This window comes from Myxocyprinus asiaticus, chromosome 24 (genome assembly GCF_019703515.2).
Source record: "Myxocyprinus asiaticus isolate MX2 ecotype Aquarium Trade chromosome 24, UBuf_Myxa_2, whole genome shotgun sequence".
Taxonomy (NCBI): Eukaryota; Metazoa; Chordata; class Actinopteri; order Cypriniformes; family Catostomidae; genus Myxocyprinus; species Myxocyprinus asiaticus.
Genome location: NC_059367.1, coordinates 15,281,290 through 15,308,091, shown reverse-complemented (window position 1 = coordinate 15,308,091; position 26,802 = coordinate 15,281,290). Strand labels below are relative to the sequence as shown.

Genomic DNA, 26,802 nt, shown 5'->3' with positions numbered 1-26,802 from the left:
AACACTTTTACTATAGCACATGACTCATTTTAACATTTGCATTACATAACCAACTAAATTTACAAGCTTGTTTAAGCATGATCAAATTGCATGGTAGCTCAACTGATAGAGTGTTGCATATGTGATACAAAGGACCAGGGTATGAGTCCTGAAGAGCATGCAAGTTGACACGTGAGCTGAAAGTGTCTTCATAAATTGTGTTTTTTGTGGCACATTTGCTTTTAATTTTTTTTTTTTATTATTATATTTATTTATCACACATATACAGTGAAATTCTTTTTTTTCACATATCCAAGCTAAGCTGGGGTCAGAGTGCAGGGTCAGCCATGGTACGGTGCCCCTGGAGCAGATAGGGTCAAGGGCCTTGCTCAAGAGCCCAATAGTGGCAACTTGGCAGTGCTGGGGCTTGAACCCCCAACCTTCTGATCAGTAACCCAGAGCCTTAGCCGCTGAGCCACCACTGCCTCTCAGCAACTGACACTATCAGTCACACAAATATTTCAACGTATCCAAATCTCAAATCAGATCCGAAATTCCACCTCTGCAGATGGTCGGAACTTCACACAGCTACCGTGCAACACTCCATTTGAACTGACTGACCTCTGGTCTGTCATCTTTTGTTTGTCGGATGCAGTGAAAATGTGGCTTCAGTCCAGTAAGATGAAAGAAAATGATCTGCAAAAATGTAGTGAGTACTTTTCAAGTTTAAATAAAATTGTAAGGAGTAAAAAGTACTGTTTTTTTTTTCTTTGGAAATGTAATTAAGTAACAGTACAAGTATTCAGTTTAAATTGCACTCGAGTAAAGTACAAATCCCCCAAAAATAACACAAGTATAATACTTAAGTATTTTTACTCAATTACTTTACACCCCTGGCCAGTAGGCATTATGTTTGGTATGTACTGTATGGACCGGACAGTTTTTTGTGACGGATACTGCAGGTGCCGGGAGCAGACACAAGATGGAAGCATTTCACATCTTGAAACCAGTTTCATTTAAGGAATCTTTTGGACCTGAAGATTAAAAACTGAGTCACATTTCTACACCAGACAATCTCTGAGAGTCAGAAATAAAGAGCCAGAAGATTATGTTTTATTAGCACAATAGATGTTACAATAATAAAAATGTATATCCATAGCCTGTGCCAGGTTAGAGACACCATGGTCAAAAGGTTTGCCTTTATATTTGCCTATATATCACAGATGTGAGTCTCAGATACAGATTAGTTCCTTTTACATTCTCCACTGTGAGGAAGTTGCTTGTATTGCTCCTGCCGCTGATAACTGGTCACAGCAGTAATTTTAGTCACTGTGATGTCAGCATTAAAACCACTGATTTGGTGAAGTGATTACAGTGCCGTCTTGACAGTGGAATATACAGTAGGCTACTGACGACTCATCAGTACTGACCACTGCATTGCTATAGTCCACCTAAAGCGAATCATGATTAATGTCTATTTTTATGTCTAAAATAAAGTATATTTTAAAATTGTACATCATATTTCCTTTATATAATTAAGTTGTCTTGGGTGACCTGACAACAGGAATGTAATCTGAGGTGCTTTGATTGCACTCAGGGGAGTGAGAATAGACTTAACACAAAGAGGAGGCCTGTACACCAGCCTCCCGCAGTCCCACCACAGGATTCAACAAGGAAAAAGAGGTCAGAACTTATCTTTCTATTTGCCAATAACTGTAACATAACAACATCATCACAGCCAAATGAGACTGTGGTCCTGAAGCCATTTAACAGAGTCTAAATGTAAGATGGAGTATCCCAATCATAAAAAGAGATAAATTAAGAGCCATTTTGTCCCCTCTCTAAGTCTTTGGACTTCAGTGAGTGAGGTCAACAATGTCTTCATGTTGGAAATTGGTGCGAATGGCAAGCCCATTGGTCTCTTAAAACACAACTACAGTGCAAGCAAATACATGAAAACTAAATAACTAAAAACAAAACCATTGTTTATCAAAGAATAAATTGAAATTCTACAGTGGCATACAGAAATTAAAATAGAAATATCCAATTAATATTAACTGGGTCCAGTCTAAAAGATGATAGACCTAACACAGAATGAGTCTGAATCAAATCTTCAAAGGCCTTACTTGCATTTATTAATAAATCTTTATTCAATGTAAACATTTTTTGAAATACAAAAATCTGCTAACTATTACTAAAAGTAAATTCCCCTTTCTTAAGAGGTATTCTAAAATCATAAAACAATACTCAAATGAGATAAAACACTGAAAATATGGATTTAGTGGTTTGTGTGAAATCTCTTGTCAAATGTTTAGTATTGTACAGTCTCCATGGACACAGCAGTATCATTTAAAAATAGCTTGAGAAGTTATTATTCAGTTTGCAGTAAATTAAGAAAATCTGTGCTGCAGAAAATAGCATGGATGATTATACTGTAACTTTGATTTTGTCATAGAGCAGATGATTTATATCCAAACTGACTTACAGTACACTTATTGCAAAGAGATTCTTACAGTACACTTGTTGCAAGGAATGTCATTTGTCATGTAGCATTTATTTATTTATTTATTTATTTATTTAAGTTGCATAAGGGCATAAATGGTGACTTGGCCAGAACACCACACAAAAAAATGTAATACAGTATTAAACTACCCATATACAGAAAGGAAATTTTAAAGACATGTTTATATGGTTCTTAAAAAATTAAAACGCAAGAACAAGTATAAAGTATGTAATTTATAAAGCATCTAAGTTTAAATATGCAATACATCAACATAAAGAAATCTGCTACAATTTTCAGGTCAGTAACGCTGATGACTGTTCAAAACACTGTTGTGCAAGTAGAGTAGGTTCAATGAAATGTCTTGTCTAATCGGAGTGTCCCTCAGAGAGGTACTTGATTTTCTGTGCTATTGCCTGGGCCTTTGGGACAGGACAACAGCGGGAGTCGAGGAGGACCCAGTGATAACCCTGGCACTTCTCTCATCACATGCTTATTCATGGCCACTGCAGAGCATGAATAAATTAAGAACTCAAATCAAGAGGATTTAATCCAAACACCCTAGGTTCCTGAAAAGAGTTCCCACACACACAACACAAACAACATGGCTTTGGATAAAACTGGGACCTCACAGATATACTGCGAGTATGTGGAAAACAGTCAACTCACCAAGGTTCATAGCAAATGTGATGATCTCCATAAATTTAAACTGTAAACGAAAAAGCAAATGATTAATAGCTGTTGCTAAAATTAAAATTAAATAGTAATCTATTAAACTAAGCACAGGCATTTGATATTTGTGGAAACAGTTCACCAGCAGGAGTTGATGTGGAATATACATATAATTAAGCTTAGCAGATGTACATATGACAAGGAATGGGTGATATACCTGTAGGTCTCTGGCCTGTATGACATCTCCCTCATCAAAAGCAGAGATCATTTGACTCACTATGCGTCCAAGGTAGTTATGTGCTGGAGAGAAGAGACAGTCTTCAATGCATTATAGGTATAGTTTGAGATTTGAGCTTTCCCAGTTACAAGAATGTCAACAACCACTGTTTTTTTCTGGAAACTATTGTCAATCTCCATAAACAGCCCTTTAAACATAAATGTGTGAAACATTGTTTTTGCAGTGTTAAAATAACTGATTACAACTTTGAGGTCACACTATTGTCACCAACCAAATCATTCTCAGAGGACACAGTCTGACAAAATGTATAATCAGGAAACAGATCGACACCACAGTGGCAAACACAGCAAAAGTTCATGATTTTATGATAACTGGGGCTAGAAAAACAGGTCAAAGTGTTGGAATTCTGAACTGTATTAGTCATGCATTTGAGAAGTTAGAAGATACCGTGATGTTGACACTCACCACCCTACTGCTCTATGAACACCAAGTGCCAAAGCTCCCAAGAGTTGCTGGAGAGCAAAGCATCAATAATTATGGATTTCACAAAGATTAATACCAACTTCATATATTTCAAAGTTATAGTTATATAGTTATAGTTAGCTCAGCATATTTGGGTGAATCTCACAAAACCTGTCTGGGTCATAATTCACTCCAAATTCAAACCAAAGGAGTACGAAATAATATTTTGCTTTAAGAAAATGAAACCTAAAAAGCGATAACTAAAAAAATGGTGACCCTCTAAATTTGATTGGTGAGAAATTGTAGATTTATATTTACAACATGGAAGCTCTAAACTTTTCATTAAGACAGTATGTGGATAACAACCCAGCATATTGGGGAAATTGTTATTAAATCAGTTACTTATATTAATACAAGAGGGAGGATGAAAAAGCTTGATATTTTTATACTTTTGGGATAGACTGAATGCAAAATGTTTTGCATTGAATGAGATACACCAGGCATCCTAAGTTATGGGTAGACTACTAGATCTACAGTAAGTGGTTTGACTAATGGTGGAATCTGGAGTCATATGGAGTACTTTTATGCTACCTTGTGTGATAAGATTTCTGTATGATCTATGTGATGTGTAATATTGGAGTGTAACCCTTAACACAAACAGGATGGGTGAATATAAAGACTGAACCCAAAACCTCCATGATTGTAATATATGAGATGAACAAAGTATTACTTACGGTGACCTTTTTGTTTCTTTTCAGTTGTTATTTTCTTCGTCTTTAAAAATAAATAAAAAAATAAATATATATATATATATATATATATATATATATATATATATATATATATATATATATATATATATATATATACATATTTTTTTTTTTTAAATGTTTTTCTGAACCTCTGTAAACTGTAAAAAAGTACCAAAAAAATAAAAAAATAAAATAAAAACATTTTTAAGGACCATTAAAATTTAATGACCCCCCACACTCCCAAACATATTACTGTGTGTGTGTGTGTGTGTGTGTGTGTGTGTGTGTGTGTATATGTATATGTATATATAAATGAACATGCTCATTACTGAAAAACAAAACAAACAAAAAAAGCACATAATGATGTATTAATTATTTTCCTAAGTATACATCATGGTTGTATTTGCTGTACTCATTGTATTACAGTAATTCTTTACTGTAATACATTAAAAAAAATACTATATTACAGTAACGAGGATGTAATGAGAATCACCATCAAGAACAATGGATATAAAAAAAAAATTTAAAAAAAAGGAAACCGTTGCATTACGATAATGAGAATTGTGGGGGAAAATGTAATGAAAATTAGGTTTCCATGCCAAAAAACATAATTCTACTAAAGTAGGCTTAATCTAAGTAAATTACTATTTCTTATTAAATAAAAAATACTTACATATCATGTTTTTTTCTCTCTCTGGTCTTTGGGGTGAAATGTGACCTTGACGTGTTTTAGTGAAATTCACCCATTCACAATGTTAAAACTAGGGAGCATATTTAGAGTTGAGGAGGGAGGGCATTTCATACTTCATCTACTCCATACAGGACAGACCAGTTTTGGGACTGGCTGTAACAGACACACTGTCCGAGATCCCTGAGGTCAGTCCCACTGTATTTCACTCCCTGAAATGAGGGGATCATCTTCATCTTCTCAATACCAGTTAGCACATCACCTGCTTTCACTGTGAGTGTAAGACAGTAGAACAGAATCGAGAGATAAAACAAGAGATAGAAGAGAGAAGGAACAACACTGCAATCTCTAACAAGTCAGTCTGACTCATTCAAAAATCTATTACTGTGTACTGTGCAATTGTAAAAAATATTTTGAGTGCCAGTAATGATGATGGTCTGTGTTCACACTTACAGGCAACACCAGTCATGTATGGAATATGTTAATAATAAAACAGAAGATCTGGAGCAGAGGCAGCCACTTCCTTTAGAAACATCCTCAATGTATCTGTGAAAAAAAAGGTACTTTGCTTTATGGCTAAGATATGTATGTATGTATGTATATACTGTATATATTTCCTTTAAGAAATGATTATTACCTGTCAAATGTTTGGACACATAACTGAATTTATACCTTTAATGATTTAAATAAATATTTTGATCTAAAGGCTTATGCTTAAATGCTTGTAAATTAGTTTGTAAACAAAAAAAATGTTGTGCCAACATATGATTTTTTGATCTACAAAACTACAATTTTCATATATTTGTTTTTTTTAATGGATGAGTTAGATCAGATAGTGAAAGAAGCCAACAAGTGCCCAGCATACATGGGAACACTGTCAATATTGTTTAAAAAGCATCCCAGGTCACACCTCATGAAGTTGGTTGAGAAAATGCCCAGAGTGTACACATCTAAGCAAATGATAGCTACTTTGAAAAAGCTAAAATATATATTTTTTAATATGTATTTTGCACATCAATAATTCCCTTACTTTTGTTTGTCTTATTGAAAAGTTTTGATGACTTTACCATTTTTCTAAAATGTAGAAAAAGTAAAGAATGAGTAGGTGTGTTAAAACTTTCAACTGGAAGTGTATACAAATTAAGCAGTATTTAGAATAAAAAAGGGACTAAAAACCTACATTAGTGGGTTTGAAATAGGAAGGAGAGATTACTGCTATGCCCCACGTCCCTATACTGGCAGCATGCCAAGCCTGAAGGAAAAGCAAAACATCAACTCAGCAAAAAACATCCACTAAGCAATTTTAAACAGTCACAAGGAGTAGTGAACTACCTGTTTATCTGTACATTCTGAAACATGTACAGATAAACAATTAATCTGAAGAAGGATGTTTTCAGGGCTACTGTTATATGTAGATGCAAAAGTGCATTTAGAAAAGTGATGTTCATGTGAAAGAACGCAGATAATGCAAATGAAAGGAATGCAGATAATGCATGTAAAAAGGGGATGTAAAGCTTTGTGCTCACCAGTTCTTGAGAATATTTTATACACATACAGCCAACATGAACTATCACCTATAAGCCTGAACACCCACAAACACAGTCTCAGTTTTAAAAAGAGAACATGTAGGCTAATAAAGATGTGCATTTTGTTATAACTCACTTGCCGTTGCCCCTCAGGCGCCATTCTGCAGCAAGCTGCTTCCTTTCTTCCAAGGTAAGAGAACGGCCCTCGCCCGTTGTGCCATTTACTACAAGAAAAAAGTGGGGGAGATAACAAATTAATATAATTATGTTAATCAATATACTCTTTCTTTCCCTTATTGAGAAATGCCCCCAAACATTTTATTATATACATTTTATATATAGTGCGGTGGCAGTATGCACCCGACCACTGTGGTGTACTTGTTTGTGCTTGAGGTCACAGCACATGGATGCTATGTGAAGGCATGTCAGTGTGACGGCATGCTGGGAAATGTAGGGTTTTTTTTGCATCATTATTATAAAACACTATTATTAAGTTAGTAAAAAAAAGTGTTCCTCTACAAATTACTAACTACTTATCTAAAATTATAATCAGATTACTTTACTGATTTCTTCGTTAAAAAAGTAATCTTATTACTAATTACTTTACTTTTAAGTTAGTTTCTAAAACACACCGCTCAACAAATTCAAAATAATGTCTATTTGCTCCTTGTTCATTGTCGCACACCCTTCAGCTGTCAAAGAAACACAAACAGACGTACATATGAACACATGAATTCACATTTCAATTGTGTTAAACATAAATAATATATTTTTTAGAAATATTTGTAACTCAAATAATGTAGCCTACTTAAAATGTATTAAACTGAAAGTCAGTAATTGTAATCTGATTATGAGAGTTTAAAATGTAATGCGTTACACTACTTTTTGTACCTAAAAGTAATTTTATTACAGTAATTACTTTGTAATCCAATTACACCCAACACTGACTCTAAACAGAAATGTTTAATTCATAGCCTCCAATAAACATTTTACCATTTTAATTATACAATGAAAAAAATATAATAATAATGATAAAAAACTACACTATCAACATCATTTAAGAATAATATTACAGACTCTAATAGCCTTTTTGCTTTTTCATTTATATAAAAACCAATACTACAGTAATGTTTTATCATTTATGAAGAAAAAAATTGTTTGGAGCCAAACCATTTCATTCTATGATCGTGGAACTTCCCTAGGCTATTAACATAAATAATAGTATAAGATATGCTTTTTCTATCCCATGGCCATTTAAATATATATCATTTTAGCAGTTCCACCCAGTTGATAAAAATATTTTCCATTCATTTTATCCATTGTTTATATAAATCCAAAACATATTTGCAGACCCAGCAAACACAGAACGGTACCCTAACATTAGTGTATGTTTATGTAACATCATTTACAGGACTGTTGGTGTCCTGGATTAAGGTGCCAACACATGGTGTGTCGATAAAAACACATAAACAGGAAATCCTTTGTCGTTTTGTTTATTCATGTTGGCTTTCTACAAAAATAATCCATAAATCATAAACATTGTCCATAATTAATATAACTTAAAACTGTTAAACAAGACAAATTACTCATAACAGACAGATCAAACAATTTACAAAGAACTTAATCTAAAAAAATTGTAACAAACTTTTTAGGAACCAACACCTAACGTTTAAAGAATGTCATTTTTTTAGGTTTTAACCATAAACTAACGTGAAACAAAAACGTTGGTTGGGTATGTACAATGAAAAACTAAATGAAAATGTGTACTTTTTTTTCTTTCATGTTTACTTAAAGAACAGGGGTAATCTATGTTCAATTTAAACGTTTTAGTACATGTTTTTACGAGATTAATTTCACGCGTTACTTTATTTGAGGCATGCCGGGAAATGTAGTTTATCCTCGCAGCGCTACTCTTGGGGAGTGTTCATGGAACCCAGTACCCGGATGCGGATGTTGACGTCTGCATATGAACTGTCGTCAGTCGGATGATCATCATTCCGGGCGATTGTGAGAGAGAACCCTGACCTTATCCACTACACCTGACATAAAATCGCTCTTACTGGATTTTGTTTTGATTATACGGATTTTGGGAGCTGAATGGACCTCCATATCACTCATGGCTGACCGAATTATATATTTAAAATGGTCTTTCCACTAGTTCAAGCAACGTGTCTGTTTCAATAACATGTTTTACAAAGCCGAGCTGTCATCGACGTGTTAGCCGGCGAGCTAAACAACAAACTCGTGCCCAGAAAATAATAATAATATTTGCAGCACATCACCTTGACAGCAATCATTTTCTCTGGATTTTTGTTTTTGCTCAGCGCTACAGCATTTCCTACATGGTTTATACTTGTTTTCAGTATAACGGAGGTGAAAAAGGGACCTGTCTACAATCTGGGAAATATCTGAGCTGCTAATCCAATCTTTTCCCAGTCAAATCGAGTGGGATCCATACGTGAGATTCCAGTTATCTTAATGTGGATGTAAAATGCTGATCATGTTACCCATGGTGATGGTTGCTCTAAACAAATATTATTCCACGGCTCCATCTGGAACTCCTCTTGAGTCTGTCTCTGTTGGGGATCTGCCGTGATGTAGTGTTGTTTTATTGGATGATGATGATGATGATGATGATGATGATGATAGAGAGTAGCATGCTAACGTGTCTCATATGTGACAGGCAGGTGAGGCAACAGAAAGAGGAAGTGTGTGGGGAAAAAATGGACTTGATCAGTCTTCCTAAATCAGTCATGTTTTAATAGACACTGTTGAACCGAAAAGCATCTCAGAAATGCACCAGAGCTGCATCCATCCAAGTGAGACATTTAGATAAGAACAGGAACTCTGAAGTCACTGAGCTGGAACTGAATGTATTTAAAACTGTGAGTGTTCCAGAATCTGTACTGAATTTTATTTTTTCCCAATAAATCTGGAAATTATGGACCAGTAGTCGATGAGCAATTGCCGTATACACATCTAAGGCAGCAAAGACTGTAGTGATACACCTGTTTGTGTATTTTGGAGTTTTGCCTTCATCAGTGGGATGGTTGGGAGCAGTCCATTGTGACACCTGTGGATTAGAGCCATGTGGGGATTGTGGATGCTTCTGTCTGCAACAATGTTGCATACTTTTTTGCTGCTGCTTCTTATAGGAACCTTCATCAGGCCATCTCAGCCCATGACCAGAGAAGAGAAGAACAAGCTGAGGTGAGGAGACCGTAATGTGTGAAAAGCTTGTGTTAAAGTTATGGATTACTTTTGGGGATTATACTACAGACCTGCTTTTCATAATTTGAAATGTGACTTTTCTGACATCGCTTTTCTTCTACTCAGAAACCAAGTTCTGGAAATGTTTGACCACGCTTATCAGAATTACATGGTATGTACACAGTATTAAATATCTTGTTGTGTTGACACTTACAGTTCTTCTAGTTACAGGCGTAGTGTAAACTGTTGGGAATAAAGTCTTAAAGGGATAGTTTACCCAAAAATGAAACTTCTCTCATCAGTTACTCACCCTCATGCCATCCCAGATGTGTATGACTTTCTTTCTTCAGCAGAACACAAGCAAAGATTTTTTAGAAGAATATCTCAGCTATGTTGGTCATTTCAGTGCAAGTGAATGGTGGCCAGAAATCCCAAGGTCCAAAAAGCAGATAAAAGCAGCATAAAAGTAATCCACATGACTCCAGTGCTTAAATCCATATCTTCAGAAGTGATATGATAGGTGTGGGTGAGAAACAGATCGATATTATTATAAAAGTTCTTTTTTACTATAAATCTCCACTTTCACATCTGAAAGTCTCATGTGGCGCCTGTTTAGTTTCACTTTCACATCTGAAATTGAAAGTGGAGATTTATAGTAAAAAAGGACTAAAATATTGATCTGTTATCACCCACACCTATCCTAATGCTTTTGAAGATATGGATTTAACCGCTGGAGTCTGGCCACCATTCAATTGCATTAAGAGGACCAACAGAATATAGAGAGAGATATTCTTCAAAAAATCTTTGGTTGTGTTCAGCAAAAGAAGGAAAGTCAAAAACATCTGGGATGTCATGTGGGTGAGTAAATGATGAGAGAATTAAAAATTTTTAGTGAACTATTTTAATTTTACTTTAATGCTACAATTCCATCAACATCTTGTTGTATGTGTAGATTTTTGAGACTTTCTAATAGATTATGGCACTTTCAGTTCGGTAGCTTGCCAAAGAATGTTCTGAGTAAAATGAAATACTGAAGCCTCTAGTATGCTTAGAAGTGTCTCAGTTAGCAGGTTGGAAAATAATGTGTTAACATTGCGTTTTGTGGAACTGAAATGTGACAGTCGGACTTGGGTAAACATTAAAAAAATATAAAAATCTGCCTGGTTTCATCAAATTTGTTTTCTTCTCTCTTTAAAAGGACCATGCCTACCCTGCAGATGAGCTGATGCCTTTAACTTGCCGTGGCCGAGTACGTGGACTAGAGCCCAGTCGAGGGGATATAGATGATGCCCTGGGGAAGTAAGTCAGTTGGAGAGAAAATAAAGCTAGGCAATGTGTAGAAATTACTGACATAGAAGTAGCAGATTGATTTCTTTAAAAACAAATGTCTTTCTATGCCTTCAGGTTCTCCCTCACCCTCATTGATACTCTTGACACTCTTGCGGTAAGTAACACCTTAAACAGATGGCACTAAACCTCACACAAACACACATTATGCACATATAAATACACTCACGCCCAGGGTTGTTTGCTCATGGTCTGATATGATGTCCCACAGCTGTTAAATAAGACGGTGGAGTTTGAGAAGGCAGTGAGGAGAGTGGTGACAGATGTACGGTTGGATAATGACATTGTGGTGTCTGTCTTTGAGACCAATATCCGGGTGCTGGGGTAAGTAATCTATCACTGACAGATAGATTTTCAGAATGGGTTGACATGTTCTGAAATATCTTAAATAAAAATCTACGCAGGGTTTCCATGCTCATGGAAAAAACCTGGAAAATATCAGAGAATCTTAAAATTTTGATTTTCAGGTCTGGAAAAGTCATGGAAATTTCCATTGCAAATACAAACTTGGCTAGACTTGACTTTTAAAAAGAAACTGGGAAGTCATGGAAATTAATTGGTCAAAACAAGTGGGAACCCTGTCTATGGTAAACTGTATGTTTGTACATTTCATACGTACAGTACAGACGTTTAATTTTTTTATATATATATAACGCTTCAATTTGTATTTCGCTTTTCACAATATAGGCTACATCGTTTCATTTCAAAGCAGTCGTAAATTGTATGTGGTGAAAGGCTGCATTATAATAGTGAATTGTTCATAGTAAATTATGGGTGTATAAGTTGAGTTAAACCCTTTCTGTTGTCTTAGAGGGCTGCTGGGTGGCCACTCCATGGCCATCATGCTGAAAGAAAGTGGCCAAATGCTCTGGTATCAGGATGAGCTGTTGCATATGGCAAAAGATCTTGGGCTTAGACTGCTGCCTGCATTTAACACCAGCAGTGGGCTGCCTTACCCTAGAGTGAGTGCACACACACAAACAATAGCAAGCAAAATAATTGATGTAAACGTCACCACTGGTATGAATATATTCATACCTCTTCTAGTCTCTTCTGACAGCCCATGAAATGGTTTCATGGTGATTGCTAGCACTAGTCTCTCTTGAAGCGTTTACACACACACACTCACACACACACACACACACACACACACACACACACACACACTACGACTGTCTTGAATGTCTGGCTGTGCTTGGCATGGCAGTGGTTTGTTGAAAGTCCGCCCTAAGGGGGGTGAACTCAGGGAGACTGTCTCCTCTCAGTGGCTGTACAATCTCATTATCTACATGACTGTCAGTTTTCCAGTTGCCATTGGCTTATTTTGTGGGCCTGCAGTTTTGCTGTGTACTTAGAAAACAACCAGAACTTGTTACACTGCTCTCTGGAATATTTTATTTTGACTGGTCAGTCACAGCATTCTGTGGTCAAATGCTTTTGAATGATGACTGCTAAACTGGCCCAGGAAACCTGCATGGCTGTGCTAGTTTTTTTTATGTGTCTTGTATCCAGTGTTGGGTGTAATCCACTTACAAAGTAATTATTTACTGTAATCTAATTACTTTTTTAGTAAAAAAAAAAAACAAAAAAAAAAGTAGTGTAATGCATTATATTTTAAATTCTCATAACCAGATTACAGTTACTGACTTTCAATTAATTTAATTACTTTAAGTACAGTAAAGGGTTATGCTTATTTCTAATATTCAATATAATAGCGAAAACATTATGACCACTCACAGGTGAAGCAAATAACGTTGATCATCTCCTAACAAGGCCACATGTCAAGGTCTGGGTAGATTGGATGGTAAGCGAATAATCAGTTCTCGTATTCAACGTGTTGAATGCTGGAGAAATGGGGAAGAGTAAAGACCTGAACGACTTTGACAAGGGCCAAATTGTTATGGCCAGACGACTGGGTCAGAGCGTTTCTGAAATGGCAAGGCTTGTGGGGTGCTCCTGGTCAGCAGTGGTGAGTACCTACTGACAGTGGTCTGAGGAGGGACAAATCACAAACCGGCGACAAAATGTTGGGCGCTCAAGTCTCATCGATGACCGTCTTGTCTGAACCGATAGAAGTTCTACTGTGGCACAAGTCAGAGAAACTTTTAATGATGGTTACGGGAGGAATGTGTCACAACACATAGTGCTTCGCACCCTGCTATGTACGGGGCTGCGTAACCGCAGACCGGTCATAGTGCCCATTATGACCGCTGTCCACTGCTGAAAGCGCTTACGATGGGCACACGTGCGTCAGAACTGGACCTTGGAGCAGTGGAAGAAGGTCACCAGGTCCGGTGAGTCCCGTTTTCTTTTATATCACATGGACGGCCACACTAAGGAAGTAATGGTACCAGGATGCACTGTGGGAAGACGACAAGCCGGTGGAGGAAGTGTGATGCTCTTGGCAATGTTCTGCTGGGAAACCTTGGGTCCGGCCATTCATGTGGACGTCAATTTGATACGTGCCACCTACCTAAACATCGTTGCAGACCAGGTACACCCCTCATGGCAATGGTATACCCTGATGGTAGTGGCCTCTTTCTGCAGGATAATGCACCCTGCCACACTGCACACATTGTTCGGGAATGGTTTGAGGAACATGATGAAGAGTTCAAGGTGTTGCCCAGATCTCAATCTGATTGAGCATCTGTGGGATGTGCTGGACAAGTCCGATCCACGGTGGCTCCACCTTGCAACTTACAAGACTGGAAGGATCTGCTGCTAATGTCTTGATGCCAGATATCACAGGACACCTTCAGGGGTCTTGTAGAGTTCATGCCTTGGCGGGTCGGCGCTGTTTTGGCGCCACACGGAGGACCAACAGCATATTAGGCATGTGGTCATAATGTTTTGGCTCTTTGGTGTATTATTTATGTAGAATAAATGAATTATGGTCCCATAATGAGTCATTGTAAAGGAGAAATGTGAGGTGCTGATGCTGAGTGTATGACTTTTGTTTAACAATATACAAGGAAGAAATATAGACATTATTTAGAATTTGTTGAGCTGAAAATTGTTTTAAAAAGTAATTTAAATGTAAATTAATTAGTAATGTGATTACTTCTGTGATTTTTTTTATTTTTTTTTTTATTGACTCTGATCAGTGTTTTGTTGCCCTAACAGGTGAACTTGCGTCATGGAGTCCGTGGACCCGAGACCCGTACAGGCACTGAGACAGACACCTGCACTGCCTGTGCTGGTACAATTATCCTGGAGTTTGCAGCTTTAAGCCGCTTTACTGGGGACCCAACATTTGAGGTAGAATATCAATATTAATATTGCAAATCTTGTATAAAAGGCAAACTAAACCAAGCCAGTGCGATTATTTTTGTTTTTCAGTGACTTTCTATTGTTTTAATGATCACAAGGTTCCTTATATAACCTCCAGAGAAATATGAAAACGTTGCATTCTGTACGATTCATCGTTATCTGAGTACTTAAGAGGTCACCAACCTCGTAGAAACTCTCCTGTTTTGTAAGAAACTAACAATAGAGCTGTTTGGCTGCAGAGTGTTGATTTCTTGCATGTTTGTACTCATTCAGTCTGCAGAATTATAGCACAGATCTCTTCTGACATAACTGTGCTGTCTGAAAGATTATAAGCATACAATTAACAGGTAACATTGGCGTGAAGGGTTGTGTACTATGACAAGTATTTTAAGGGCAGGAATGTTCTCATTGTGTGTGGTGATGGAGACTTATAATGGTTAATCTATGAAAGTAGGCCAGTATTTAGGTGTTGGTGTTTGGTTGTTTTGTTTACAGGCTCATGCGAGAAGAGCTCTGGACTTCCTTTGGGAAAAGAGACAGAGGAACAGTAATCTAGTCGGAACAACCATCAACATCCACTCCGGAGAGTGGGTCCGCAGGGGTGAGCCTGACCTGTACCCATCCACTCAAAAATTAAACCAAAACAGTAGTAGATGTGTTTACTTTGAGACAAATTACTTAATACTTGTAAAATCACAACTTGTATAAATCATGATTCTTTAGTAATTGTTCCCTTACAGACAGTGGTGTTGGGGCAGGCATTGACTCCTATTATGAGTACTTAATGAAGGCGTATATATTATTGGGAGATGACCAATTCCTGCAACGCTTTAACACTGTGAGTATCTCTTGTTCTTTTGAGGACATCAGTCCATTTCCCAGTGTTATATATATATTAGCACTAATTCCATACTAAAATAAAAAAAAAAAGAATTTTATCAAAGTTTTACATTAAAGGTGGAGTAAGCGATTCCTGAGAAAGACTGTTAATATTTGAACTCAACAGCCAACCAAACACACCCCTCCATTTAGTGCTCCTTCAGAAGCGCCGCCCACCAAATTCATACACGTGCAATGGTGTTGTGTGGATCTGTCCGATCCACTTTGTTTATTTTCTCATTTACAGAGCCAGGGCTGTGTACAAACACCAGATTTTTTTTTTCAGCACACACACACAGAACAGACAGCTAGCGGACCGTGAAGAGATATTCGTGGAATTTGACAAAGTGTATGTTTGACAAAATGACTTCACCTTTAATGTGGTACATTAAATTTAAAGTTCTGAAACTTGTAAAAATTATTTTAATGTCAACATGAAATCAAGATTCATCTGATTTACTTTATTAATACATGTTGCTTGTCATATTGTGAACAGTTTTTTTGGTGCACATTATTCCAAATTTTTAAAAATCATTTTTTGTCTTTTTGATTGTTGGGGTTAGTGTTGCATTACGAAAGTAAAATGGGTTATGAACCACATTTCATGTTTAGTCAATGGTGTGGTCACATTAGATCTTGTGTTCCATATACTTTCATTCATGTGCATACTGTCAGGAAGACGACGACACAGAGGGTAACGTGGACCCAAATGCTGGGACTTTATTCCACAAATAAAACAGTAACCAAAGAATCCATGTAACAGAAGACAAAGGCACAAGCCAAAACAAAGATGTAAAACAAACAGAAATAAATTCTGTAGAGAACAATCACAGGTTGAAGACAAACAGGATAGAGACCAGGATATCTCTAATGACTAGACAGAGAGTGCAGGGAATGTGTGTGTGTATATGTAGTCTGTGTGCTGATTAGTGAATGGGGAACAGGTTTCAAACTTCATGGTTTGCTGTAGGGATGTGCACAAGTACTTGACTAACAGAGTACTCATTCAGGCTTTAAATATTCGACTAGTAAAAACACTACTCTAATATTGCAAAGTGATTTTCTTTTGTGCCTTTGTTTGTGGGCAACAATAAAACTGCTTTTCTCACCTAAATCTTACCGTTACAACTTGTTACAACAAGATGTGATCATCTTGTCTGTTTAATATATTGCATTTGCTTGGATGTGTTGCAGCACTATGCATCCATAATGAAGTATATCAGCCAGCCTCCTTTGCTACTGGATGTTCATATCCACAAACCCCTGCTGCCAGCCCGCACCTGGATGGACTCCTTGCTTGCCTTTTTCCCTGGATTGCAGGTGGGTGATCAATGTTTTCCTTGTTACATTTCTTTCTCTCTCTCAGCAATAAACAGATGTAAGGTTTCTGATCTTCTCTGCTCTTTGCAGGTGTTGAAGGGGGATATCCGCCCAGCCATTGAGACACATGAAATGCTTTATCAGGTCACCAAGAAACACAACTTCCTCCCTGAGGTAGATCCTCTTTTCTGTTGTCTGTCTGTGTCACAGCAAAATTTGTGTATTTAAATATCATCTCACACTGTGGTTTGCAAATTCTACTTAACTTTGCCCCACCCCACCAACTCTCTCTCGTGGTGTCTCGCCAGGCGTTCACCACTGATTTCAGGGTTCACTGGGCTCAGCACCCCCTGCGGCCAGAGTTTGCAGAAAGCACCTACTTCCTCTATAAGGTACATAGGCGTGACTTACTTTTAACTGATCTCATTATAGGACCTGATTCATGTTGTATTACGTTCCATGTTGCAGTGCATTAGAGCCTGCATTTTACTTAGTTAACTTGTGGCTAACACTGTGAATTTTACACTGCTTTTTAAAGGCCACCAAGGATCCATATTACCTGGAGGTAGGGCGGAGCATACTGGAGAACCTGAATCGCTTTGCTCGAGTTCCTTGTGGCTTTGCTGCTATGAAGGATGTGAGGACGGGGAGTCACGAGGACCGGTAAGAGCAGGGGTTTGTGGGTAGTGGAGGAGCATGTGGTTAAAGGAATGGTTCACCCAAAAATGAAAATTCTCTCATTATTTACTCACCCCTTGCCATCCCAGATTTGTATGACTTTCTTTTTTTAAAGTAATCCATATGAATCCAGTGGTTAAATCTGTGTATTCAGAAGTGACGTGATAGGTGTGGGTGAGAAACAGTTTAAAATGTAAGTCCTTTTTTTAACTCTAAATCTCCACTTTCACTTTCAGATGTGAAAGCGAAACTAAACATGCACCACATGTAACTTTCAGATGTAAAAGTGAAAGTGGAGATTTAGAGTAAAAAAGGACTTATATTTTAAACTGTTTCTCACCCACAGCTATCATATCACTTCTGAAGATACATATTTAACCACTGGAGTCATATGGATTACTTCTATGTGTTCCTTTATGTGCTTTCTGGAGCTACAAAGGTCTGATCACCATTCACTTGCATTGTATGGACCTACAGAGCTGAGATATTTTTCTAAAAATCTTAATTTGTGTTCTTCTGAAGAAAGAAAGTCATACACATCTGGGATGGCATGACGGTGAGTAAATGGTGAGAGAATTTTCATTTTTGGGTGAAGTATTCCTTTAAGTGATGGTTTATAGGTATCTGGATACTTGACAAAAATGTTTTATTAACAGCAAGTTTTTAGGTTAAAATTTGTATGAATGGATAGGAGAAAGTGTATATTTCTCACCAAGTTTTTTACTGGTTTTCATCACCTTTTTGCCTTCACTAGTTCATTTAAATGTCCCTGCGGTGTGACATGCATTTTTAACCGTACAAATATTCCATGTAGTCTCTCTCTAATTAATATGGTCATAAGAAAACTACCAACTATCCATTTTTGAACAGACAGTGTTGAGAGTTTTTTTTTAGTAAAGTGTGGGAACATAAGTAAATAAGACTGCTATGTAGACTCAATGACCGGCTGTCTCACGGTGTATTTATTTATCTTCTATTCCCTCCCACCTCTCTCAGCATGGACTCGTTTTTCCTGGCAGAGATGTTTAAGTACCTGTTCCTGCTATTTGCTGAAGAGGAGGATTTGCCTTTTAATGTGGAGGACTATGTTTTTACCACAGAAGCTCATCTGCTCCCTCTCTCCCTTTCAACTGCCTCAAACTCACAGCCACCCTCAGTGGTCAACAATATGGTATTGCACAACAGTTTCATAATGTTTCTGCTTGCCTCTCTCCCAGCACACATTATTACTGGTTAGATAACACCTGTCAGAGTTAACTTTATTATAGTGAACTCCTCCAAGAAACACTGTTTCTATGTCATATTCAGCTGTTAGGAAAATGGAAACGCTACTAACTAAAGGTTTTGTAAGTCAAATGTTGGTTGTTGTTTTTCTCTGACTCCAGGCTGGAGAAGAGCTTGATGACGCAAATTTTGAGTGGACTTGCCCTAACACCCGCCTCCTCTTTCCTGACCCAGCCTTCCCACGCAATCTTCGAGAACCAATCAGGAGTGCAGTGGACAAGAGCTGTCCACGCCCAGCCGCCATTCGGTGAGAAAATCACCTGACCATTTGGTCCATGTAATTAGTGGTGTTTGCAAAAGTGAACAGCACTAATACTATTGCTCATTCTCATAAGTAGTAAACATCAGAGCGTAACTTGCGCTATAGACATGAATGACAGCGCAAATTATCCAGGTTGTAGATAATTTTTCTAGGCAAACAGACTTGCGACGTGTGGACGGTAAAACAGGAGAAAAAATAAATTCCTTAGGCATTATAAGAAACACCTAAGCCATATCTAGGGACTAGAATATAATACAGACTTGGGGGTGGGCTCTTTTGGGCAATAAGTAATCATCCAGAACACCCTAGCAACCACATAGCACCACATTATAAACCATTCAGAATACCTTAGCAACCTCAATGTAATGCCCTGGCAACACAATAGTGGAGCCCTAATACACAGCCCTAATAATCACCTGTCTAAACTAGTTATATGTACTCAATTATAATATCAGGAGAACTTTTTTTTTATTTTTTTTTTTTAAACTGGTGCTCAAAACCAAAGTTGATGTTTTTTTTCTTCTGTCCGGCAGAGAGCCTGGTATGGGCCTTCCTCCTCTGAGGGCTCAGGACTTCATGGCCAACAATCCTGAACACCTGGAACTGCTGAGGCGGATGGGTGTGAGTCTTATCCACCTAAAGGACGGTAGAGTGCAACTTGTCCAGCATGCCACACAGGTACCAATACATATAATGCAAGCCCACATTTAGCAATTTTAACACTCATTATGTAATTTGAATTATAATTGAAATGAAAAGCCCTCCACCTTCTCTCATTCTCTGTAGGCAGTGAGTGCAGTTGCTGCAGAGGACGGAATGCGGTTTATGCAGGAGATGATGGAGCTCTCCAGCCAGCAGCAGAAAGAGCAGCTTCCTCCACGAGCTGTTCAGATTGTGTCACACCCCTTTTTTGGTAGAGTCGTACTGACCGCAGGCCCTGCGCAGTTTGGATTGGATCTTTCCAAGAGTAGTTCTGGAGTAAGTGTGAAAACCGTGAACTTCGATGATGAAATTTCTCTCTTTTTTTGCTCTATTTGTGTTGTTCCTGGGTTGTTCTTGCTAAAGGGTGTGAATTTGTATTAGTGACCCTACATTCAGTATTCTTTTCTCAATTTTTTCCTCTTCCTTAGGTGCGTGGGTTTGTAACTGTAGCAGAGCCCTACAACGGCTGTTCTGAGTTGACTAACGGTGAGATTGTCGCTGGCCGTATTGCTCTGCTGCAGAGAGGCCAGTGCATGTTTGCAGAAAAGGCCAGGCACATTCAGAAAGCCAGGGCCATCGGAGGCATCGTTATTGGTGAGAAACGTTACACCACAAAAAAAAAAAAAGTATTTGCAGACCATCAGTCTGCATTATTTTTTAGATTATCATCATCTAGTTAATGTCCTTGTCTATGTGAAAAGGATTTGTTAGAATTAGGCATGTGACGGTATTCGGTAATACAGTACAGTATATATCACGGTAATTAACAAGTACGATATTGTTATCATGGGCACTCCAAAATACCGTAAAGAATTCTAGATAACCTTTAATCCAAATTGTTACAGTTTTTATGATCGCACAGTTGTTTTTTTCCATCAACGAATCAAGATTCACAACAGTGCGTGTATGCGGCATAAATGACACATGCGCGCACTGATGGAAACAAATCCAACGTGGACGAGAAGTATGGCTGAAGGTGGAATGCAGCCAGCCCTTTATCCGCCTTCTAAAATGGTTGTCGCAAGTGTGGAAGTATTTTGGGATTTCATAAAAATGCAGAGGGATTGTTGTTCGAAGATGGTTTCCCTTTGTGTAAAACATGTGGCAGAAAAGTGGCAGCGAATCTCAGGAACACCTCCAACATGTTCGCTCATCTGTGAGACAGGTAAGTTGTAACAGTTCTACTCGCTTTTCCAAACTGTTTTTGAAAACAGAGACAACACTCTAAGAGACAACTTGCTAAGATGACAAAGAAAGTGAACTGTTGTTGTCATTTGCAGATAATGTGTAGCTTGCTTTCAAGTAGCCGAAGAGTAGTTCGCTAAAACCCTGCTAGCTGCACAGTAATGTTTGCGTCTTGTATTAACAGCTAAAATAAAGTTTTAAGTAACCAGCTAATACTAAATCCTGTAATTATAATTGCAATGTGGCAATTGTTCATAAGGGACTTTACATGTTTGCAGCTTTGGACTAAGATGGTGACTGTCTATTTTACTTAATATTTATCTTCAAATATTTGTTTTCTTTATACATTTGTAATTTTTTTTTATTGTATATTATTTATTTGTACATTTATTTAAATTTTCAGTTAGTTTTTTTTTAAATGTTCAGGGTTCTTTTCAAAGTTCTTTGTTATCGGTTCATTTAAAAGGCCAGTTTGGTATTGGTAATTAATCTTGTTATTAAGAGAACAACAATAAAGTTTGTTTATCTTTCAACCCCTTTTTGTAATGTAATTCAATACCGTGATAATACCGTATACCGTGATAAAAGCTTCAGAAATTATCATGATTTGAAAATTTGATGCTGTCACGTGCCTAGTTATAATACTGTTTTTTTTTTTTCTTCTCTTTTAGGAATAGTTCAGCCAAAAAGGAAAATTCAGTTATTATTTACTCATCGTCATTTCGTTTCAGACCTGTGTGTTTTTCTTTCTTCCATGAAGCTCAAAAAGAGTTATTAGGCATAATTTAAATCTCAGTCACCATTCACTTTCATTGTATAGAAAAAGATGAAAGTGAATGGTGACCAGTGTTTGGTGTAATCCAATTACAAAGTAATTAGTTACTGTAATCTAATGACTTTTTAGACAAATAAAAAGTGTAATGCATTACATTTTTAATTCTTGTAATCGGATTACATTATAGGGTTATACTTATTTCTGATATATTATTTATGTAGAATACACGAATTATGGCCCCATAATGAGTCATTGTGAGGGAGAAGTGTGTTGTGCTAAGTGTATGACTTGTGTGTAACAATAAACAAGAAAGAAATGTGGACATTATTTTGAATTTGTTGAGCGGAAAGGTGTTTTAGAAAGTAACTTAAAAGTTAATTTGATTACTTTTTCAATGCAGTAATAGTAAAGTAATCTGATTACAGTTTTTTAGAGTAATCATTAGTAATTTGTAGTGGATTACTATTTTTTAATAACTTACCCAACACTGATGGTGACTGAGGCTGATAGTCCCTTACATTCTGCTTAACATCTACTTTTGTGTTCCACGGAAGAAAGCGACAGAGAGTGACAGAATTTTCATTTTTGGGTGAACTTTCCCTTTAAGTACAGTATAATCGGGGCAATAATTTTGCCCTTTGTTGTTAATAAATTTTATTTAGATGATAACGAGGGCAGCAGCAGTGACACAGCTCCATTGTTCCAGATGGCAGGAGATGGGCGGAACACGGATGATGTCATTTTACCGCTCCTCTTCCTCTTCCACAAAGAGGGCAACATCCTGTTGGAGGCTCTTAAGGAATACAGCGAGGTAGAGGTGCTGCTCAGCGATAAAGCACGAGACCGAGGTGAGGCATTACTTGTGCTATGATTTAAGTTAAATTTGTACATTTTTCTATCTGGGGTGATTTCAGTATGAGAAGATATGACAATACCAGAGAGGTGGTGCATGTTGTCGCTAATTTCAAGTCCTTTTTGATTATTCATCCTTGTACTACTCTTTCCCTCTGTGTTTGTAACTTTTTTCCATTTCCCCTGCCTCTCTCTCTTTTTTTTTTTTTTTTCTTCCTTCTTCTTTTTTACTTGGATGAACAGAAGCCATATTTAAAGGGAAAGCCCTCCAGGGCGCCCTATTGGATGGCAGTAAGTACCCCCTCCTCTGCTCTCCCTTCATGCATCAAATCCACCTTTTATTGAGAACATGGTCCTCAGTTAGTGCAGGTTTGCTTAAAACCTGCATGTTTCTAAAGAGCTGGTGATAAAACCAGCATGTTGTAGTGGACATGGACAGGTTTAATTCCATATAGTGTTGTCAAATGACTTTAACAGCAGTTCATTTAACCAACTTCCTTTTTTTAAGGTACAGATGGAGCAGAGGAAGAGGACTGCTCCACAGAGGAGAAGGACCAAAGTTCTCACACCTCCTCTGAACCTCTCGACGAATCAAAAGTCACTACTCAGGAACAGGTAGCAGATGACTCAGTTGTGGAGCAGGAGTCAGTTCAGCCAGCGGAGGGACTTGACAGTTATGTCCCTGTGGATGTAGGGGAGGAGACCGCAGGGGATGGAGACTCAGATAGCCAGTCGGTGGACTCTCTGATGGCTGACTGGCAGGAGGACTTGGAAGCATTTAAGCAGATGGAGAAGGATGAGCTTTGACATTTCCCTCCATCTCTGACTGTGCTAGTTTGTCTCAGCCATAGCACACACTGACAAATTAGTTCTGCCATATATGAAATATATCAGACAGGTGCGACTAAGTACTCTTGCTAAAAGAGCTCATTTTCTACAACCAGTTCTCAGGGGCTTCACGTATTTCCAAACTGTTGCCTTCAACTGAAGGCTGAAGAACTGTGTTGAAGATCTCATCCACACATTATCACTCTCTCTTTCTGTCAGCATAGGGTACACAATCTCTCTTCTCCTGTTTTTGTCTTCCTTCTCACAAATCGATTCTCTGTTTATTGAAGTGCAGGCTTAAAACATCTGTGCTGATAAATCATTTGAAGGACTGATTCATTTTATGGCTGCTTTAACACTGATGAATTGCTTTTTGAAATAGGATTCATGCTCGATTCTTGCCTCAATTTGCAGGGTATTAATCAACAGTTGAAAAAAAAAAAAGGAAATAAGAGGACCTTTGTGGAATGATTTAAGTATATGTGTATGTTTGAGTGTTTGTATTTGTATTGTTTTTTATTTGTAAGAGAATCAGACTGGGGCTCGCATCGATTAAAAACCACTCACTTCTAAAAGCTCCTCAGAACTCAAAACCTTCCGCATTAAGTATTTAATGGTCTTACACATTCAATCCAGCTAATAACTTCATGATGAGGTCTCTTGAAGATGAGAATTAAACGAGATGAAAACTTTGCACATCAGTGACAGACTGTTTTCTTTGGTTGAAGGACAAGTGCGAAGCATCCTGAAGGGTCCACCAGAGGGCGCCATTGCTCTATCGCTCCCAATAGCAATCTGGGAGACCGTGCCAGGGGCATGGGACGTGACAAGCTCAACAAAATTGATTAAAAATGTTAATATGTTTGTTCTTAAGCCTCCTTTTTATTGGAAGAGGAATAAGACAGGATAAAATATAATTATTCGTTGAAACCTCAAGAGTTAAGTATAGGGTAGAAAAAGAAAAGACATGATACAATTTTCAAGTTTAAACTGGCACAGTTGTTTATTAAACTTGGGTATAATTTCCTATTATGTGCATAAAATGTAGACAACCCTCACATTCTATATAACTGTTGTATATGAACTACTCATCTCACAAATAACTAATTTCCCCCCATTAAAGCTTAGTAGTTTGTTGCATCTATAGACGAGATAAACTGAAATCACTCAACTCTCTAAAAATATTTCCATGTGAAATGTATTTTCGCTCTTTATCTTTTTGCCCCTTTTATTTACATAGGAAAATTGGATGTAACAATGCAACAAAAAGGCAAATACCAATGGAAAAATGTTACGCATTGAGAAATTTAAATTAGAACTAATATATGCAAAGGAACAAATAAACCCCAAAATAAATAAATAAAATAACACTACAATGAGATTATATTTGTTAATATCAGTAAATGCATTAGGTATCATGGTAACACTTTACAATGAGATTATATTTGTTATCATTAGTTAATGCATTAGACATCATGAACTAACTATGAACAATATATTTTGACAGCATTTTTAAATCTTGGTTAATGTAAGTTTATACATTTTCATTGTTTATATAAGTTCATAATGCATTAAATTAATAAAAGCTGAAAATGTATTGCTCATTGTAAGTTCATTTTAACTAATGTAGGTAACTAATATTAACAAATGGAATCTTATTGTAAAGTGTTTTCAGAATGATGAACTAACAATATACTGTATATAACAGCATTTATTTCTCTTGTTAAATGTTCATTTATCAAAATACAGTTGTTTATTGTTGGTTCATCTAAGTTCATAATGCATTAACTAATGTTAACGTATAGCTACAACTTTTAATTTTCAAATTGTATTAGTATATGTTGAAATTAGCATTAAAAGTGCACTCAGGAAAGTTGTCATTTTGGACTTGCATTGACAAGCGGTGTGGATGCAGCATCATTCAAAATCAGTAGTGTTCAGTTACAGATGCCATTGTAAAAATTCACTATTCACAGTAAGCAATAATTAATTTAATCTATGAGTGGATGTGTTTAATAACAGGATGGTTACTGAGATTAAGCCTGTAGTATTTGACTGGTCATGTGATTCAAGCATGGCAGCCCCCATGAGGGGGACCCTCTCCGTGTAGAAAAAGGCCACTGAAGTCTTCATCTCATGTGAGTTGTCATGATTTATACATGCACAGTATGTTTAAAAATTTCACAATTAATTTCTTTAGGAGTAAATCTTTTTTTAAAGAGGAAAAAAAATTACTGAGTGCACCTTTGACAAAGATTAATAAATTATTTAAATATGTTTGTTCATTGTTAGTTCATATTATCAAATGTAGTTAAGTAATGTTAATGAAGTGTTAAATAAAATATATTACAAAAATACAGATTAGATAGGCTATTACAGACATAGATTAAATAACATCGCATGGTCTAACATTTCATATAATTTCTTGGCTTGAGCAATTATCGTTATTTATGAAGAAAACATCTCCGTACTAATAAAGCTCCCTTTTAATGACATGAAAACGGGTTGATATGGGCAAAATGTTCGGGGAAATTTGGCTAGTTCCTCCCCTTTAACGTCTAGGCATGTGGTTGGTTTTCCAAACGGGCTTCAGCAAGATGGCTGCAGTTGTTCAAGCAAATCAGGAGTGCGGGTTACTAGCCAGCGGTCCACATCACTAGAGACAGCCAGCGCTTGTTCCTGACCGCCCGTCCGAGTGTTTGAGTGTGTGTGTGTGTGTGTGTGTGTGTGTGTATGTGAGAGAGCCGCAGCCAGTGGACCGAGCGAGTCACTTCTGACAAGTGAGTGTTTCACTACTGTAATATATGCATTTGAACGGGATTCCTGCGTGGATTCAGAGAGTACTGTTATTCATGTTTACATGAAAACCATTTGCGTGTGTTTGATGTTGGTCTTTGGCGAATCGACTTCTGGTTTTTGCTACTTCTGCCTGGCTGGCTCTTCTCTTTACTGCATGATTTGTTTGATTTGATCTGTGAAAAGCCATTATTCCGGGCGACACGGTGGAATCATGGGTTGCGACTTTAAACCTAGTGAGCTGTCTACTTAGACAGCATTTTTGGTCATCAAACATTTTGGTAGGGGAGACAGATGTTGCAATGGCTGGTTTATGCAAGATGTCTGTCGCATTGCATGGACATTTATTGATCCCCCCGCTGGTGTTGGACTGAACGCTTTGAAAACAAAGACACCTGGGCTGGCATGCTTGCACACATACACGTGTGAATTGTGTGTATATATCCACTGCACTACGGGCAGACAATGCGCCCTCTGTCTCCGCCTTGGCGCAGCTGGACGCAGCTGTGTGTGTCTTTCTGTCACAAGTGGCTGTTCATCAATGTATGTTCTTTTGTCGTGGACTCGTTCTACGTCATCATCCACTGCCGAAGAACG

General features: G+C 37.4%; 2 protein-coding genes and 1 pseudogene across 4 annotated transcripts in view; 2 read left to right on the top strand and 1 right to left on the bottom strand.

Annotated features, from left to right (window-relative positions):
- Nucleotides 1–2,847: 2,847 nt before the first annotated feature.
- On the bottom strand, nucleotides 2,848–8,935 carry LOC127415372 (N-acetylneuraminate lyase-like; annotated as a pseudogene).
- On the top strand, nucleotides 8,785–24,105 carry LOC127415234 (ER degradation-enhancing alpha-mannosidase-like protein 3). Of its 3 annotated transcripts, XM_051653892.1 has the most exons (21): nucleotides 8,785–10,027; nucleotides 10,154–10,199; nucleotides 11,226–11,326; nucleotides 11,432–11,471; nucleotides 11,586–11,698; nucleotides 12,186–12,336; nucleotides 14,498–14,632; nucleotides 15,140–15,245; nucleotides 15,385–15,482; nucleotides 16,718–16,843; nucleotides 16,934–17,017; nucleotides 17,152–17,235; nucleotides 17,382–17,506; nucleotides 18,518–18,692; nucleotides 18,907–19,052; nucleotides 19,601–19,745; nucleotides 19,854–20,045; nucleotides 20,198–20,363; nucleotides 22,392–22,577; nucleotides 22,825–22,872; nucleotides 23,090–24,105. In XM_051653892.1, exons 1-21 carry the CDS (start codon nucleotides 9,906–9,908, stop codon nucleotides 23,386–23,388), a joined length of 2,688 nt encoding a protein of 895 aa, XP_051509852.1. In that variant the 5' UTR covers nucleotides 8,785–9,905; the 3' UTR covers nucleotides 23,389–24,105. The 3 variants fall into 3 exon arrangements, with proteins under 3 accessions (XP_051509852.1, XP_051509854.1, XP_051509853.1); XM_051653894.1 differs by lacking the exon at nucleotides 22,825–22,872 and having other exon boundaries at nucleotides 23,096–24,105; XM_051653893.1 differs by lacking the exon at nucleotides 22,825–22,872.
- Nucleotides 24,106–25,983: 1,878 nt separating this feature from the next.
- The window catches only part of LOC127415249 (uncharacterized protein C1orf21 homolog), a 54,492-nt gene continuing 53,673 nt past the window's right edge, over nucleotides 25,984–26,802 (top strand). Inside the window, exon 1 of the mRNA XM_051653919.1 lies at nucleotides 25,984–26,189. The gene's annotated coding sequence lies outside the window, so the exon portion shown is untranslated. The remainder of the gene's footprint in view (nucleotides 26,190–26,802) is intronic.